Source organism: Nansenia antarctica (assembly GCF_963989245.1).
Source record: "Nansenia antarctica genome assembly, chromosome: 5".
Classification (NCBI taxonomy): Eukaryota; Metazoa; Chordata; class Actinopteri; order Argentiniformes; family Microstomatidae; genus Nansenia; species Nansenia antarctica.
This window is the reverse complement of record NC_137690.1, coordinates 22,217,083-22,232,748: the sequence shown is the minus strand read 5'-3', so window position 1 is coordinate 22,232,748 and position 15,666 is coordinate 22,217,083. Positions and strand designations below refer to the sequence as shown.

Sequence of the window (15,666 nt, the reverse complement as noted above, 5' to 3'; positions counted from 1 at the left end):
TTGGAGAGACAGATTATTATTAAATAAATAAATAGTGGTTAAATGTTAGTCCTCGTGTTGTCTTCCTTCTGATGATATGTACCTTTGGTTTTATTTGAGGTTCAGTACATTGTAGATAGCAGTTGTTGGCTCATTAGTTTGTGATTCACATGCATTAAATTCAGGAAATGAAGTCTTTGTAACTAAAATGTTCATGATGGGGGACCCCGAGACCCCTCGCTTAAAAAGCTGCCTGACTGGGGCTATATTTCGCGCTATATTTCCCGGCCTGAATGATTTTCCCTGTCCGGCCCTGCCCTGAGCCCGTCTATGTACATAACAATATGTGATTCTGTGTATCTGTGTTGATACAGTTGTTCTTGCTCCTAAAAGTGTGTGTCCGTGTCCGTATCCCCCCATCCAGGAGAGATCCGCTCATCAGAGAACACCTACTATTGCCAAGCAGCGCGCCAGCTGTCGTGTGTGCCCTCGTCTCAGCTCTGTGTAAAGCTGGCCAGCGGAGGAGACCCTACCTACGCCTTCAACATCCGCTTCACTGGAGAGGAGGTCCACGGCACCAGTGAGTGTCCTGCCTGCATTTCACTATTGACCCCCCCCCCCCCCCCCCTCCAAGCAAGCATTTATATATTGGATGACACTATAGTGCCATAATACTCTCTCAGTTGCCCTCTGACATCTGCGGTCCCCCTAGGTGGCTCCTTCCGGCACTTCCTCTGGCAGGTGTGTAAGGAACTCCAGAGCTCTGCCCTCTCCCTGCTGCTCCCCTGCCCCAGCGCAGCAGCCAACCGCAACAAGGTACCGGGACACGCCTGCCTGCTGCCTTCTCAGTTTGCACTTCAGCACCACAATAGGATATAGAACTCCTAGAATAGGCTGTCTCTCGTCCCATGCCAAATATAGAAAGTGTGTAGATTGTACACTAGTTGATCAGTGAAGGGCTAGAAGAATCAGTTTGTGTGTGTTTATTTGTTTTCCCAAGGGGAAGTATATCCTGACGCCCTGTCCAATCAGCTATGCGGAGGAGCAGCTGCTGCACTTCTTTGGCCAGTTGCTGGGCATTGCCATCCGGGCCGATGTGCCGCTGCCCCTGGACCTGCTGGGCTCCTTCTGGAAGGGCCTGGTGGGCGAGGACCTGGACCCAGAGCAGGACCTGCAGGAGGCCGACCTGCTCACCTACAACTACGTCAAGAAGTTTGAGAGCGTAAGAGAGACTGACAGACAATCTGTATGTTGTAGATGCTGTCATGGACATTATAAAGTAACTGCCTGTAAAGATGTGTTACACAAGATATTAAAAGTAGCAGTGTACCCATTAATCTATTAACCTTTTCATAATAATAATAATAATAATAATAATAATAATAATAATAACAACCTTTATTTGTATAGCACCTGTCCTGCAAACGTTGCAGCTCAGTGTTTTAACAAAATAACTAAATAATATAAGAATTACTATAAGATTTAAACAAGTAAATACATATACAAATATATACAATAATATGATACTTACACTTGCAGTGAATGCACAAATTATTGATTTATTAAATCATGGTCTTAGCGGGAATCAAACCCACCATAGATGTTGCTGATGCCATGTTCTACCAGCTGAGGCACACAGGACCATGAACGACCCCTGCCCTCTGCCCCACAGGTGAGCGAGGAGGCGGAGCTGGAGGCCCTGTGTGCTGAGATCTCCTCCCAGCACCACTCAGGAGAGAGCCCCGACTCGCCCAGCCGCCCCTGCTGCACCTTCACCTACATCACCATGACCGGGGAGGAGGTGGAGCTGTGCCAGGGGGGGCGCCACCTCTGCGTCAGGTACTGTACATGAAGCACCACTCCTCACTCTCCTCCTGTGTGCGCTTGGGCACTCTCCTGCTGAACGATGTCTATAGCTCTGTGTACTGTATGTGATTCCTTTGTGCCGATGCAATGAAGAGTAGTTTATTCTCACCCTGATAGAGTACTGTATGTGCTTATTTTTCATTTAATTAATTAAACAATTATCATTTGTGTGTGTGTGTGTGTGTGTGTGTGTGTGTGTGTGTGTGTGTGTGTGTGTGTGTGCAGCTGGGAGAACAAGGATGTGTACGCACGAGCAGTGCGGGGTCTACGTCTGCGGGAGCTGCAGAATGTGGAGTGTATGACAGCAGTGCGGGCGGGGCTGGGCTCCATCATCCCCCTGCAGCTGCTCACCATGCTCAGCCCCCTAGAGGTGGAGCTGCGCACCTGCGGCCTGCCCTACATCAACCTGGAGTTCCTCAAGGTAACATATACAAAAGTACAAAGAATTGCAACAGCATAGAGAAGGGAATATCATTTCGGGGGGTAGACGTAATATTGAGGCAATGTCATCCATCTTTCCCTCAGTGAATGCCTTACATTTCTTTCTGGTTGTCTAACTCGCTCAACCACGCTGTGTAGGCTCACACCATGTACCAGGTGGGTCTAATGGAGACAGACCAGCACATTGAGTTCTTCTGGACTGCCCTGGAGATGTTCACCCAGGAGGAGCTCTGCAAGTTCATTAAGTTTGCCTGCAACCAGGAACGCATCCCCTTCACCTGCCCCTGCAAGGACGGGGGCCCAGACACCGCCCACGTACCTCCCTACCCCATGAAGATAGCCCCTCCCGACGGGGCTGCAGGTGTGTGTGTGTGTGTGTGTATGTGTGTGTGTGTGTGTGTGTGTGTGTGTGTGAGTGGGGGGGGGGAGTGGTCTGTGTGTGTGTGGGTTGCTATCTCCTCTTGTCCTCTTTGTGCTGTTGGTGCAGAAACTCTTGGAAACACTGATAACAATTATTAACCAAGCACATAATGTTTTTCAACCTTGGGCAGACTTTGAGCATTTTGTTTTCTATTTCTGTTGTTTTAACACATCTGTTTAGAGAAGGCATGATGTCAAATCTATAGAATGAGTACTGTACCCTTGAAAGAAGTGAGCTCTTTATCGGCATGCTCTCTGCTCCAAAGGACATTTTGAGAATTGTGGGAGAACTGATCCAATGCCCTTTGTTCCGGAGATTGTTGGGGTGGGGTGTGATAGGGACAGTTTTTCCACAATTTTGGCTGATGTAACATCACAACTAATAGTAGGAACAGTCTCTAAAGTACAATAGATTAATGAGGTTAGTGTCCTTACACTATCACCTAAAAAGACAGTCCTGTTCCACACAGTAACACTCTGACTCAAGGGCTTTATTTACATGGAAAACACAGATAGGAACTAACTGGTTAGATACTGGCACATTTCCCCTTTTCAACCAGTTTCATGGTGTTTTTGTTTTTAAGTTTCTCTGTTTGTTCTTTTTTCTCTCCATGTGTACTTCCCAGGTATGCCTGACTCGCGCTACATCCGAGTGGAGACCTGTATGTTCATGGTGAAGCTGCCCCAGTACAGCTCCCTGGATGTGATGCTGGAGAAACTACGCTACGCCATCCACTACCGTGAGGACCCACTCAGCGGCTAAAGGGGCCTCATGGAGTACACCACCACCTCCGTAGCCATGCCATCACCAACCCTACTATTTAGTACCCATGAAGTCCCTTCTTCCCTGCCCACTTTTACCTCCGGCCTCCTGTACCCCCTGCTGGGACTGCCCATGGGAGTCCATCCTGTCCAGTCAAGACGACTCTGAAGTTGATGCTTTTTGGCTTGTTTTATGTTTTGTTTTTTTGCTTTGTACCAGTGCTTCATTTCAATAACATTGTAAGCAGGTTGAGCATTTCATGGATGTGTTTCACTGATGGTTTCAGAGCTGATGTAGGGGAGATCATCCCCTCTTGCCTTGACACTGATGTTGGTGTCTCTTCTGGTTGCACTGATTTTGGAGTGGCATTGAGGTGACTCATTGTTAACTACACACATAGTGGAAGGGAGCTGTGACATGGCACATATACCCTTTCTGTCTGTGAAGGTTAGTCTCTTTCCACCTTGTTTCTCCCACTTGTTACCCATACCCCCCCCCCTTATCTCTCTTTTAGAAGACTTGGTATGCTCTTCTAAACCTAGTCCTACAGTTTCCCTACTTCTCCCTGCCAGAGGGGACTGTCTGAGGCATGCCTTTACCACAAGCACCTCCTCAAGAAGGGGAGGGGGTGACTCCATGTGAAAAGGGCACCCAAAATATTTATCTGGAAGCAAGGGTTGAGTGTTATATGTTGTTTTAGATGAAAGTCCACTTAATATCTAAAAGGAACCTTATGATGCTGCCTATTTCTTACCAGTTCAGCTCTGCAGACAAAACATGTGGACAAATGCTGTATAGGACATTATATAGTAACTGCCTGTAAAGATGGACTGCTAATGGACAAAACTAACTACAGTATCTACCTATATAAACAGTGAATATATTTTATTCAAGTCTATAAAGAGGGGTATATAAGTCATGTAAAAAGTCATATTAAACTATTAAGTGATGAGGTTGCAATTTGAGTTTATTTTTTATTTTTTATTAAAGTATCCTAGTAGCTGTGGCAGCAGGATAAGGTCAGGTACACTGAAGCTCTACCTGCTTGCCGATGTGGCTTGCTAGGTGGCCAGATCTGCTATAGGCCTACTTGCACTTCAGGTCGCAAGACCTGTGTTGCGTTGTGAAATGGGAGGGAGACGTTGATCTCCCGAGCTGCTCTCCCACACTGCTTGTGTGCTACTGCTACTGAATGTGCGAGGAATCCACCCCCCCTCCCCTCCACCGCTCAACACACAGTCCACACAGACTAGGGGGTCGGATTCACTTTAGTTCTGCCTTTTTATAGATTTCCTGTCATGAAATAGCAGGATTTCTGCTGGGTTTTTGTTTTGTTTGTTTATTTTACCCATAACCAAAATGTTTTAGCGGTGTAAAGACTTCACAGAAAAAAAAATGTAAATAGACTTCTACGTTATATTTGATGGCAGTTTTTTTAAAATTGCTGGTTCACTTCACCTAAGGATTTTTTTTGTTTTGTTCTGCACTATTATTCCCAGAAAATGATTATAAAATTGGCAAACTAAGAAATTCTTTATTGGATATCCAGTTTGTTGGGTTTTAATTTTTTACCAAATTTGAAATGACCAGTAATATACCACCTTAATGTCTTGTAACTCAGATGGATTCTACCGCTCATTCTCTTCTACTCATGGTGAAACCTGTTTTCTTGTGTGAGTAAAACCATTATACTTGGATGGGACTTGAAGAACACAACGAGAGCTACCACAAAATATTTCAGATGGATGGGATTGAATCGCTTGCCAATTTAGTTTTGGTTTTGTTCTTTTAAAGGGTAAACCGCTGCTAACAAGGACGCTCTCTTTCTGTTCCTACCTCTCCTTGGAGGAGTAGAAGAGATCATCATAAGGACATATCCATACAAAGAGGTGTTGCGATGAGAAAATGTGTGCTGTACATTTACTTGATATTTATTACAATTATTTATGGTTGCATTAACTTAACTTTTCCTGTCTTACCTCTGCACATCAAACTAAACACAGATATCTAAAATGTATTATACAGAGGTAAAGAATAAGATGGCGTTTGAGATTTCTGTGTCACAATAAAAAATGTCTTGATGTAAACATGCTGTGTGGACTTATTTCTCTTGTCTGTATCTCTGCTTGAGTGTGATTTTCATGAAAGATTTGCTAACCAGGCCATTTGTAGCGTACTTTTTTGTGCCTTTTGCCAAACGACTTGTAGGTAGTAAACATATCTTTGGAGTATTAAGCTTTTCATTTCATAATATGTAAAAGATGTGGATGATGGCACATTGCAAGCATAAACAAAATCTTCAAAGGAGTAAATAGATCTGTAGGTGTTATCACACAGACAATTATAACAGGCATGTGTTGTTCATGATTCTTGACAGATGAAGCTGGCTGTCTTTATTTCCATTCTGTCTGCCGTGTCTGTCTCCTGTCTGCAGTGCTATGTATGTAAGGCTCAAGTCCCAAGACTTGTAGTCGTAGTAGTAATATGTCAACACCCCATGGTATGTAAAACCAGACACCTTTTCAGAGCAGTAAGTGCTGGGCCAGGCCAGTTTCAGCTGGATCTCTGCCCTACTCCTGCTGACTCACCCTTCACCCCCACCCAGCCATACATACACTACACATTGTGCCCCATTACAACATTCACTACATAGACAAATGTATGTGGACTCAGTTATGATTTGGGGCTGTTTTTCATGGTTTGGGCTAGGCCCTTTAGTTCCAGTGAAGGGAAATCTTAATGCTACAGAATACAATGAGATTCTAGAGAATTGTATGCTTCCAACTTTGTGACAACAGTTTGGGGAAGGCCCTTTCCTGTTTCAGCATGACAATGCCCCCATGCACAAAGTGACATCCCTAATGACATTATTTTCTGAGTTTGGTGTGGAAGAACTTGACTGGCTTGCACAGAGCCCTGACCTCAAACCCATCGACCCTTTGGGATGAAACCCTTTGGGATGAATTGTAACGCTGACTGCGAACCAGTCCTTCTCGCCCAACATCAGTGGTCGACCCCAGTAAAGCATTTTCCTGGATGCACAGTGTACAGGTTTTTCGCCCTTACTTGTTTGCGTGTTCTGTCATCATGTCGTTTTAAAAGTCCATCTTAGTTGTTGCTTTATCTTCTCTGTGAAGCGCATTGGGTTACATTTTGTGAGAAATGCGCTATACAAATAACACTTGATTTGATTTGATTTAATGCTCTTATGGCTGAATGGGAGCAAATCCCTGCCACCAGTTCAACCTGTTCCAAAATCTAGTGGAAAGCCTTCCCAGAAGAGTGGAGGCTGTTATAGCAGCAAAGTGGGGACCAACTCCATATTAATGCCCATGGTTTTGGAGATTTTCAACAAGCACATAATATGGTTATATTATATTATAGTGTCTAAGTCCAGACGGAATCTATTCTGTGTTGGTTGTTAGGTATTCTGGGAATTTGTTGTACCTGGGCTGTTTAAAGGAGGGAATTCAGCATGACTGGAAAGGGGGAATCCTTTTATAAGTGGGCCTCTCTCGCAGCTGGCTGACCTCCTCAAGACCCATCGGCCTGCGCCCCCTTTTTAATGATCTGCCAGCCAATGAGAAACTAGAAATGGGTCACAGCCCTCAACAATCAGCCAATTGGATGGGGGAAGTGAAACAGTCAAAGACATCCAGTGTGGTCCTCCTGCAATACCACTGACTCATCTCTTAGGGTCATCTCTGCCACATCTCTGACACTGCAACATGACATTAACTGACCTACTGTAGCTGAAGCACATTCTCACAAAGTGTAACCTTTCAAACACAACCCGATATACGCAGCAGGGTATGTAAGCAGGGGTTATGTAAAAAGTGGTTTATTACAAGTTATCTTTCAAAACATTTATGTAAGGTAGAATACCATCAGTGTTACATCATACAGTAGGTTAGGTGGTATTGTAGATAGCAGAAGAATGTGAGGCTGATTTTGTCACACTTATCACCTGAAATGTTCCCTACATTGATGAAAGAGTCCGGACCTCGGGCCGCCTCTGGCCGAACAGCAAGTCAATACGGACCCAGCCCATACCTCCTGTTATGAATACAATATGTTATGAAGTGTAAAGTTTATTGCCTAGGTTCAAGCAACTGATTGCAGGCAAAGAATGCCATTTCTCCCACTAGGCTAGTATTTTGACAATCTTGACTGAACTTCTTGAACTTGATTGTATGTTGCTTAAAAATTCGAGGTGAGTTGATTAAATGTTATTTTGTTATCGCCAAGCGTTCCAGACCTGTGACCTTGAATAAAAATCAGATGTGGACCTTTGAGTAATACGTTTGAGAACTTAACCAGAGAACCAGAGAACTCTACCGTATTTTGTAGAAAGTACAATCATACAATATGTAAACCATCCTATTAGGCCATCATGCTTTTCAAGAAACAATGTGGTTTAATGTTTGTCTTGTCAGTTAACATATCAGTAGCTTTGAAAGGGTTTTCATTTTCATTCCTTTCATTCCAGCCCTTCTCTGCACCTGGAAAACACAATTCAAAATTCACTTCTGTTGACCAATTGATCTGTCAGGAAATGGTTCAGGTTTACAGGTTTATAAAACCATAAATTAGCAGTTTGAATTGTGTTTTCAGATAATATGTCTTTCAGATAATGTTATCTTAACTGTTAAATTAGAACATAGTTTGGTGAGCAACAGCAGAACATGTGTCTGCTAACTAGCCACTTACATCATGACAGACCTTTTCCTCTACTTTTTAACAGCCTGTCCAGATATCATCCAATTATAATAGAGGTACAGTTAGGTCCGTAAATATTTGGACAGTGACACAATTTCTATAATTTTGTCTCTGTATGCCACCACAATGGATTTGAAATGAAACAATCGAGATGTAATTGAAGTGCAGACTTTCAGCTTTAATTCAAGGGGTTGAACAAAAATATTGTATGAAACGTTTAGGAATTGCAACCATTTTTATACACAGTCCCCTATTTTCAGGAGCTCAAAAGTAATTGGACAAATGAACATAATCATAAATAAAATGTTAATTTTTAATACTTTGTCGAGAATCCTTTGCAGGCAATGACTGCCTGAAGTCTGGAACCCATGGACATCACCAAATTCTGAGTTTCCTCCTTTGTGATGCTTTGCCAGGCCTTTACTGCAGCTGTCTTCAGTTGTTGCTTGTTTGTGGGTCTTTCTGCCTTTAGTTTTGTCTTCAGCAAATTAAATGCATGCTCGATCGGGTTGAGATCAGGTGATTGACTCGGCCATTGCAGAATATTCCACTTATTTGCCTTAAAAAATCCTGGGTTGCTTACGCAGTATGTTTTGGGTCATTGTCCATCTGTATTGTGAAACACCATCCAATCAACTTTGCAGAATTTGTCTGAATCTGAGCAGACAGAATATCCCTAAACACTTCAGAATAAATCTGTCTGCTTCTGTCTTCTGTCACATCATCAATAAACACAAGTGACCCAGTGCCATTGGAAGCCATGCATGTCCATGTCAACACACTACCTCCACGTTTTTTTTACAGATGATGTGGTATGCGTCGGATCATGAGCCCTTCCAAGCCTTCTCCATACTTTTTTATTCTCATCATTCTGATACAGGTTGATCTTCATCTGTCCAAAGAATGCTGTTCCAGAACAGGGCTGGCTTTTTTTGATGTTTTTTGGCAAAGACGAATCTGGTCTTTCTATTCTTGAGGCTTATGAATGGCTTGCACCTTGTGGTGAACCCTCTGTATTTGTTTGTGTGAAGTCTTCCCTTTATGGTGCACTTGGATAATGATATGCCTACCTCCTGGAGACTGTTATTCACTTGAATGGATGTTGTGAAGGGGTTTTTCTTTGCCATGTAAAGGATCCTGTGATCATCCACCACTCTTGTCTTCCATGGACGTCCAGATCTTTTTGTGGTGCCGAGCTCACCAGTACATTCTTTTTTTCCCAGAATGTACCAAACAGTTAATTTAGCCACTACTCATGTTCCCGCTATCTCTCTGATGGATTTTCTGTTTGTTTTTGCAGCCTAAGGATGGCCTGTTTCACTTGCATTGAGAGGTCTGTTGACTGCATGTTGTGCGTATACAGCAACAGCTTCCAAATGCAAATGCCACACTTGGAATCAACCCCAAACTTTTACCTGCTTAATTGATAAAGAAATAATGAAGGAATAGCCCACACTGGCCCATGAAACCGCTTTTGAGTCAATTGTCCAATTATTGAAAAACCCTAACCCTAACCCTAACCCTAACCCTTGAAAAAGAGGAAGGTACATATTAAAGAGCTGTAATTCCTAAACCCTTCCTTCAATTTGGATGTGAATACCCTTACCTTAAAGCTGAGAGTCTGCACTTTAAGGCCATATTCATTATATAACTGTAACTTGAAGATGTTTTGGTAAACAGCTCAAATAAAAAAAATTCTGTCTGTGTCCAAATATGTCTGTCTGTGTCCAAATATATATGGACCTAAGGTCTGAATATACAGTAATTACAAATAAAAAAAACAACCCTTTTCTAGCATTGTGACTGCCAATGGAACCTAGTCCTAGCATAGTTTTTTGCTTATGATAACTGATGTATAGATTATTCACTTGTACTTGTTGTACGTTGCTTTGGATAAAAGCATCTGCTAAATTGATTTTTTTAAATTGTGTACATTATTGGACTATTGGCAGTCCTATTCAAATGTGTGGTGTTGATTTGTCATAGAAAACTTCCAACGATAAGCTACTGTACAATACCAGGCACTACTGTATCACCAATTAGGTGATCAGAGTTTATCGACATTTACCTAAGACACATTTGCCCAGTGCAATGCAATACATTGGATATCAGAAGAAGTAATGGTGTCAATAGGCGGGAAAATGAAGCGGTTCTCTAGACAAGACACTCAGAAAAAGAAATATAATTTATTTTTTAAAAATACACATACAGTACAAAAGACGGTGAATAAGATACAACGAATGGTATATTTTACAGGAACATAAAACATGCAAAATACAATCTATACATCTCTATTTGGTTTATAGCAAGAAGTTAACATTTTAGGAGGTTATTTTATTCAAACACTACTACTGCCAGAGCAGTATTTGTCGCCATAGCTATACATTTCTCTATTAGGCTATCGATGAATCCACAGTCAGTTCGTCAGTCAGCCCCAGAGTTCAGGAGGATGAGGCCCACGGTCTGGAATGATATGGTCTCGTGGGGCTCAGGACTCCTGCTTTAATACCCTCATTGGCAGCACACAATGGGCTTGGGGAGTCACAATTGAAAGGATCAGGGTGCTAGAGGAATGGAGAGTTGGAGAAAGAGTAAGCGGGACCCAAAGCTATCAACCTAGCTAGTCATGCCGAGTTGCTTCTTCAGCCTCTGGAGCTGGTCCATGCTGATGTTGTTTCCCCCGCACACCACGATCACCACAGGGCCAAGGTTCCTCGCCAGCTTTCCCTCTTTCTGCAGTCTGCTGATGATGCCACAGTACACTGCTGCCAGGGCAGCGCCACATGCAGGTTCCACCAAGATCTTCTCATCGTCTGCAGATGTAGGAGGAGGGAGGGAGGGAGGAAGAAGAAGAGATGTTCAGTCTCAGGGAACCTAGTGGGCATGTCTGGTCTAAGCAATCTCACAACCCTCTATGCAGGCGTATGTATGTACGCTACTCACCAAGGAAGTTCTCAACAGCCTTAACAGCCTCCTGGTCTGTCACCAGCTCTGAGTAAACTCTGTGCTCGCCCACAAGTTTCATGGTTTGTGCAGACACCCTGGTCAGACCCAATGTTGTAGCAATGCTGCAGAGAGGAAAGTGATCGACGGTGTCACTCTGTGCGGTTACTAAAGCACTGTGGTTGAATGAAATAGCTGAAAGATGGCATAACGTCTGACAACTTTAGAGCTCTGTGATATATGAGGAGTTTTGACCTCATTGTGAGGGCGGGTCCTATGGTCTCTTACCTGGTGATCTCAGGCAAAGTGACCAACTCCCCAGCCTTCATAGCTGCATTGAGGCTGTGTGCACCGACGGTCTCCAAGGCTACGATGGGAACGTCCCCCCAACCAGCACGACGCAATCCCTCCACGACCCCATTCAGGAGGCCACCGCCTCCTACGGACAGAACCATCGCCCCAGGCTTCACCTGTATCTCTGACTCCACCTCCTTCACTAGAGACGTGTGGCCCTCCCTACCAACACACAAAAGCAGACAGAAAAGAGGGACGTGAGTTTTCAGGAAGTAGCCAGATATCACAGGGCAAAGCTGGAGCCTTCAGGATCAACTTTTTCTTAGAGACTTTCATTTAAAAAAAATATGTGGGTTAGAATGGAACAATACAATTGTTTTTATCTGAACTATAAATCCCTCATGAGGAGAAGCAGGCTGTTGTGCAATGATCCTGATAATGTGTATTCAGCTGGTAACAAGTGCTTGGCTGTGAAATCAACCATAAACATTTGGCTGCTATGATAATGGGCTCAACTATCTTGCTGTGGTATCAAATAATCTGAAATTCTTCTTCTGTTAGCACCAGTACAAAACCATTCAATATCCTCTTCCCTAACATTACACATCATTCAGACCCTTGCAAACTGTTACTTTAAATGGAATAGTGATTATCAGAAAAACAATGATACAGCTTCCTGTCACACTTATCTTATCACTTACATATACGTATGCGTATAACAATATCAACTTTATTATCTTTTCACAGCAGACACTACTCTCAGTGTTTCTGACAAGAACATACACAAGGAACATGACAATACAGATAACAGACGTGCATTGATATGGTATCAGCCCTACTGTGACTGTCAGGAGGGTACTGGCACTCACCAGATGAGCGGGTCATCGAAGGGGGAGATGAAAAGCCAACCAGGGTTGTTGGCCACCAGCTGTTGTCCATATTCAATACTCTCATTAAGAGCCTTTAAAAGAAAAAAATAGAACACTCTCATGAAAACTCGATTTTCAAGTGCTTCTATTTATTTGTTCCAATTCAGTATTTCATTTCATCCTTCAATAAAATACATACAACTTGCCTTGACTCAGCATAAGAGCTAACAAATGAATGCATGTCAATGTACTTGGGAATGACATCAAAGAAGTCTTTCACTGAATGTACCTGTCCTTCATTACTCAGCCCCTCCATACTGTATTACTACCCCTTCTGTGTATGAATGTCAGTAATGCCATGTGTTGTATGTTGTATTCTGTTGTATAATGCCTTCTGCTATTGTTGTTTCTATAACACTGGCTTGGTGTTTAATGATATACAAGACAAAGAAGATGGAATAAACTAAAAAAACGAAAACGAATCAACTAAACTAACCTTGCCGTAAATGACCACATCGGCACCCTCATCCTTCAGCCTCTCTACTGTTGCATTAGGGGTGACACTGGGCACCACAATGGTTGCAGGTACCCCAAGCTGACGGGCAGAGTAGGCAGCTGCCATACCAGCATTTCCACCTGTGATGAAACAGACACAATGGCCACATCAGGATAGCTATTACAACTCGCCTATTACACAGGCGAACAGACTATTCATGTGTGCTTGTCAGGGAGATCTCATGTGTAACATACGGGAAATGGTAGAATAACATGTAGCATATTATCGTTCTTGTTACTGTAATAAAGAAACATTTTATATGTTGGGTTGCTTTCAAGCAGTATGCTCTGATTGGCTGCTCACCTGAACAGCAGACGAATCTCTCACAGCCCCTCTCGGCCCACTGCAAGACAACAGAAATCACATGAGTCACAGTTCTCCTTCACAAGAACACAGGGGCCCTGAATCATTGAATTCAGTGGTCCCCCTCATTAATAAACACATGCCTCTAGATAGCCATGACAACTCAGCAGTGTTCAGACAGGGACTGACCTCAAACTGGTCTGGACTGGTCCTGATGGGAACATGCAACAACATACAATCTGCCACACCCACCACCCCATTACAGCTTTGTTTTGCAAGACTCCCTGACAAAATGTGCAAGCCCAGCTCAGGTCGCAGCCATGACCCCATCTTAATCCAAGTATCACCTGTCTGTATACTTGTGTCCTGCCCTTTTCTATTCTATTCAGGAGAGTCACTCACTGTCTTGCAGAGGTGTCCAATGCCCCTGATCTTGAAGGATCCTGTGGGCTGAGATGAGTCCAACTTCAGGTAAACTGAGGTCCCTGCCACTTTAGTCAGGGCAAGGCTCTCCCTCAGTGGGGTGGCGACATGAAGAGATCCCTGGGACTTCATTTCTCTAAAAGACAAAAAAGCAGTTGCATTCAAGTGATTAATAGAGGGGTAGTGGTGGTCTAGTGGATAGTGAGTTGGAAGTCGGAAGGTTGTGAGTTCAAATCCCGCCTGAAACCACACCACTACTAGTGTGCCCTTGAGTAAGGCACTTAGCCCTCAGTTACTCCAGGGGGAATGTCCCTGTAATTCGTAATTGTAAATCGCTTTGAATTAAAAGCGTCTGCTAAATGGCAAAATTAAATTAAATTAATTAAAATTAATAGAATACACTTAACCTGAAAGTACACCATGCAGAAATTATTAAGGGAGAATATCGTCTACTCAGTACCTTCATATCAATGTGCTCTTATATCAGTGTAATAGTTAAAAGGGACAGCAAAGCTGTAGAGTCAACATCAATGAACATGACAACCTTTAGAGATTGGGTTCAATATCACTGCACAACGGTATTACTAAAGAAAGAGCATCAACTCTGCTAAATCAAATCTACTGAAGTAGAAGGAAAGAATACTATTCTGTCTAGAATACTAATGAGGTAGTGCTTCACAATTACTTAAAGCTGGTAGGGTACCTACTGCATTGTGGTATAATTATATCATTTTTAGACCTATTGACAAAGCTAAGATCTCTCTTAGAATACAATACAATCTATTCCACATGTTTCTGTTACAATTATACACATTGTCATAGAACCACGGCAGGACACATGCTTAGAAAAATAGTCAAACCTTACCAGATTCAATAAACAATAGGCAGGTCCACTTGAACAATAGACAGATCCACACTCCTTTTCCTGCTGAGAATAAGTTGATGAATATATACCTAATGTTGAGGGCTCAGCAATGAGGACTTCCCTCCATGACCAATCACAGTTGAGGATTCAGCCGCCAGACCACGCCCAATGCCTCTGAAGATGTGACAGGTGCTGATGTGTGGGCAAAGTACTTGTCACCGAATAAGGAATTTTATTCCCATTTTCAGGAATAAGTTAAATCTAATGTAAAAACGTACAATGGTGATTTCTCCCCCTTACAATGTGGACGCTGCAAGGTGCTATACACATGCAATAAAATATGATTATTATGAGTGAAATACATTCCGCAAAGGAAGGCATGCAACCTCGTAGAAACTGTGTCTGGAAAGGACAGAGACATTATGTAACTTCCCGGCTTATGAAGAGAATACATATTTTGAGTTATTAAATTGCCACTTTAGTCTAATAATGTATAATGGGACCTAAATTATTGTCAGGGCTATAGGCTATAATATAATTATTGCTATATAGGCTATTGTCAGGGATCCAACCAGAAATAAAAAATCTTGTTGGACATTGAATGGAATTATTAGGTTAAAGAAAACAGCTACTTGTCCTGCGAAAAAAAAAAACATTCAAAAAAGGTTCCCCTTGGCTTACCTATTTCCTGACATAAAATGTCTAGCTCGACTGTATGGTTTTAATTACTTTTTATTCCATCATCTTGTAGGCTAGGTCAAATATAGGGTCAGGGTGTTGACGGATCGCGCTGTCCCCGCTAACGAGGCCTCGCACCGAGGCATTACCAAAAGAGTCGCTACTATTTCGGCTCTGATACGCACTACCAAAAGCGGGGTTTGACTCCGGCCAGAGTTTCCACATCTCTGCGGGAGCAAATGCCAAGCTGTCGACTCAAACCTGACCGATCCGGCTTGGGCCGAACGGTCTGATAGTGGATAGTGTAACAATTGCATTTTCTTTCTATAGCCTAGAGAATTAGGTTACCAGTATTTATTTAAGTTGTATTTTCATAGGCGTAATTACCAGACACTATTCAGACACTGAATATTTTAACTTTTTAATGGTAAAGCCAAGATAAAACGAAAAACCATGTGCATCTCCTTTTAACCTGATATGATAGACTAAATATTACCCACTGATCATTAAACATACTCTTCAACAAAGCAAGGTCGACAGAAAAATC

At 42.7% G+C, this 15,666-nt stretch overlaps 2 protein-coding genes across 2 annotated transcripts in view; one reads left to right on the top strand and one right to left on the bottom strand.

Moving 5' to 3' along the window:
- hectd4 (HECT domain E3 ubiquitin protein ligase 4) overlaps window positions 1-4,170 on the top strand; it is a gene marked incomplete at its 5' end in the record, with an annotated part of 36,334 nt that extends 32,164 nt beyond the window's left edge. Inside the window, 7 exons of the mRNA XM_080533005.1 lie at window positions 404-559; window positions 692-795; window positions 980-1,201; window positions 1,652-1,818; window positions 2,071-2,266; window positions 2,425-2,647; window positions 3,333-4,170. Coding sequence (XP_080389131.1) covers window positions 404-559; window positions 692-795; window positions 980-1,201; window positions 1,652-1,818; window positions 2,071-2,266; window positions 2,425-2,647; window positions 3,333-3,469 — 1,205 coding nt within the window. The 3' untranslated portion in view covers window positions 3,470-4,170. The remainder of the gene's footprint in view (window positions 1-403; window positions 560-691; window positions 796-979; window positions 1,202-1,651; window positions 1,819-2,070; window positions 2,267-2,424; window positions 2,648-3,332) is intronic.
- Window positions 4,171-10,655: 6,485 nt separating this feature from the next.
- On the bottom strand, window positions 10,656-15,232 carry LOC308157482 (L-serine dehydratase/L-threonine deaminase-like). Its single transcript, XM_080531039.1, has 9 exons — window positions 15,123-15,232; window positions 14,442-14,504; window positions 13,556-13,712; window positions 13,154-13,193; window positions 12,791-12,930; window positions 12,295-12,386; window positions 11,420-11,647; window positions 11,132-11,256; window positions 10,656-11,001 (listed from the first exon to the last, which is right to left on the bottom strand). Exons 3-9 carry the CDS (start codon window positions 13,706-13,708, stop codon window positions 10,805-10,807), a joined length of 975 nt encoding a protein of 324 aa, XP_080387165.1. The 5' UTR covers window positions 13,709-13,712; window positions 14,442-14,504; window positions 15,123-15,232; the 3' UTR covers window positions 10,656-10,804.
- Window positions 15,233-15,666: the final 434 nt, after the last annotated feature.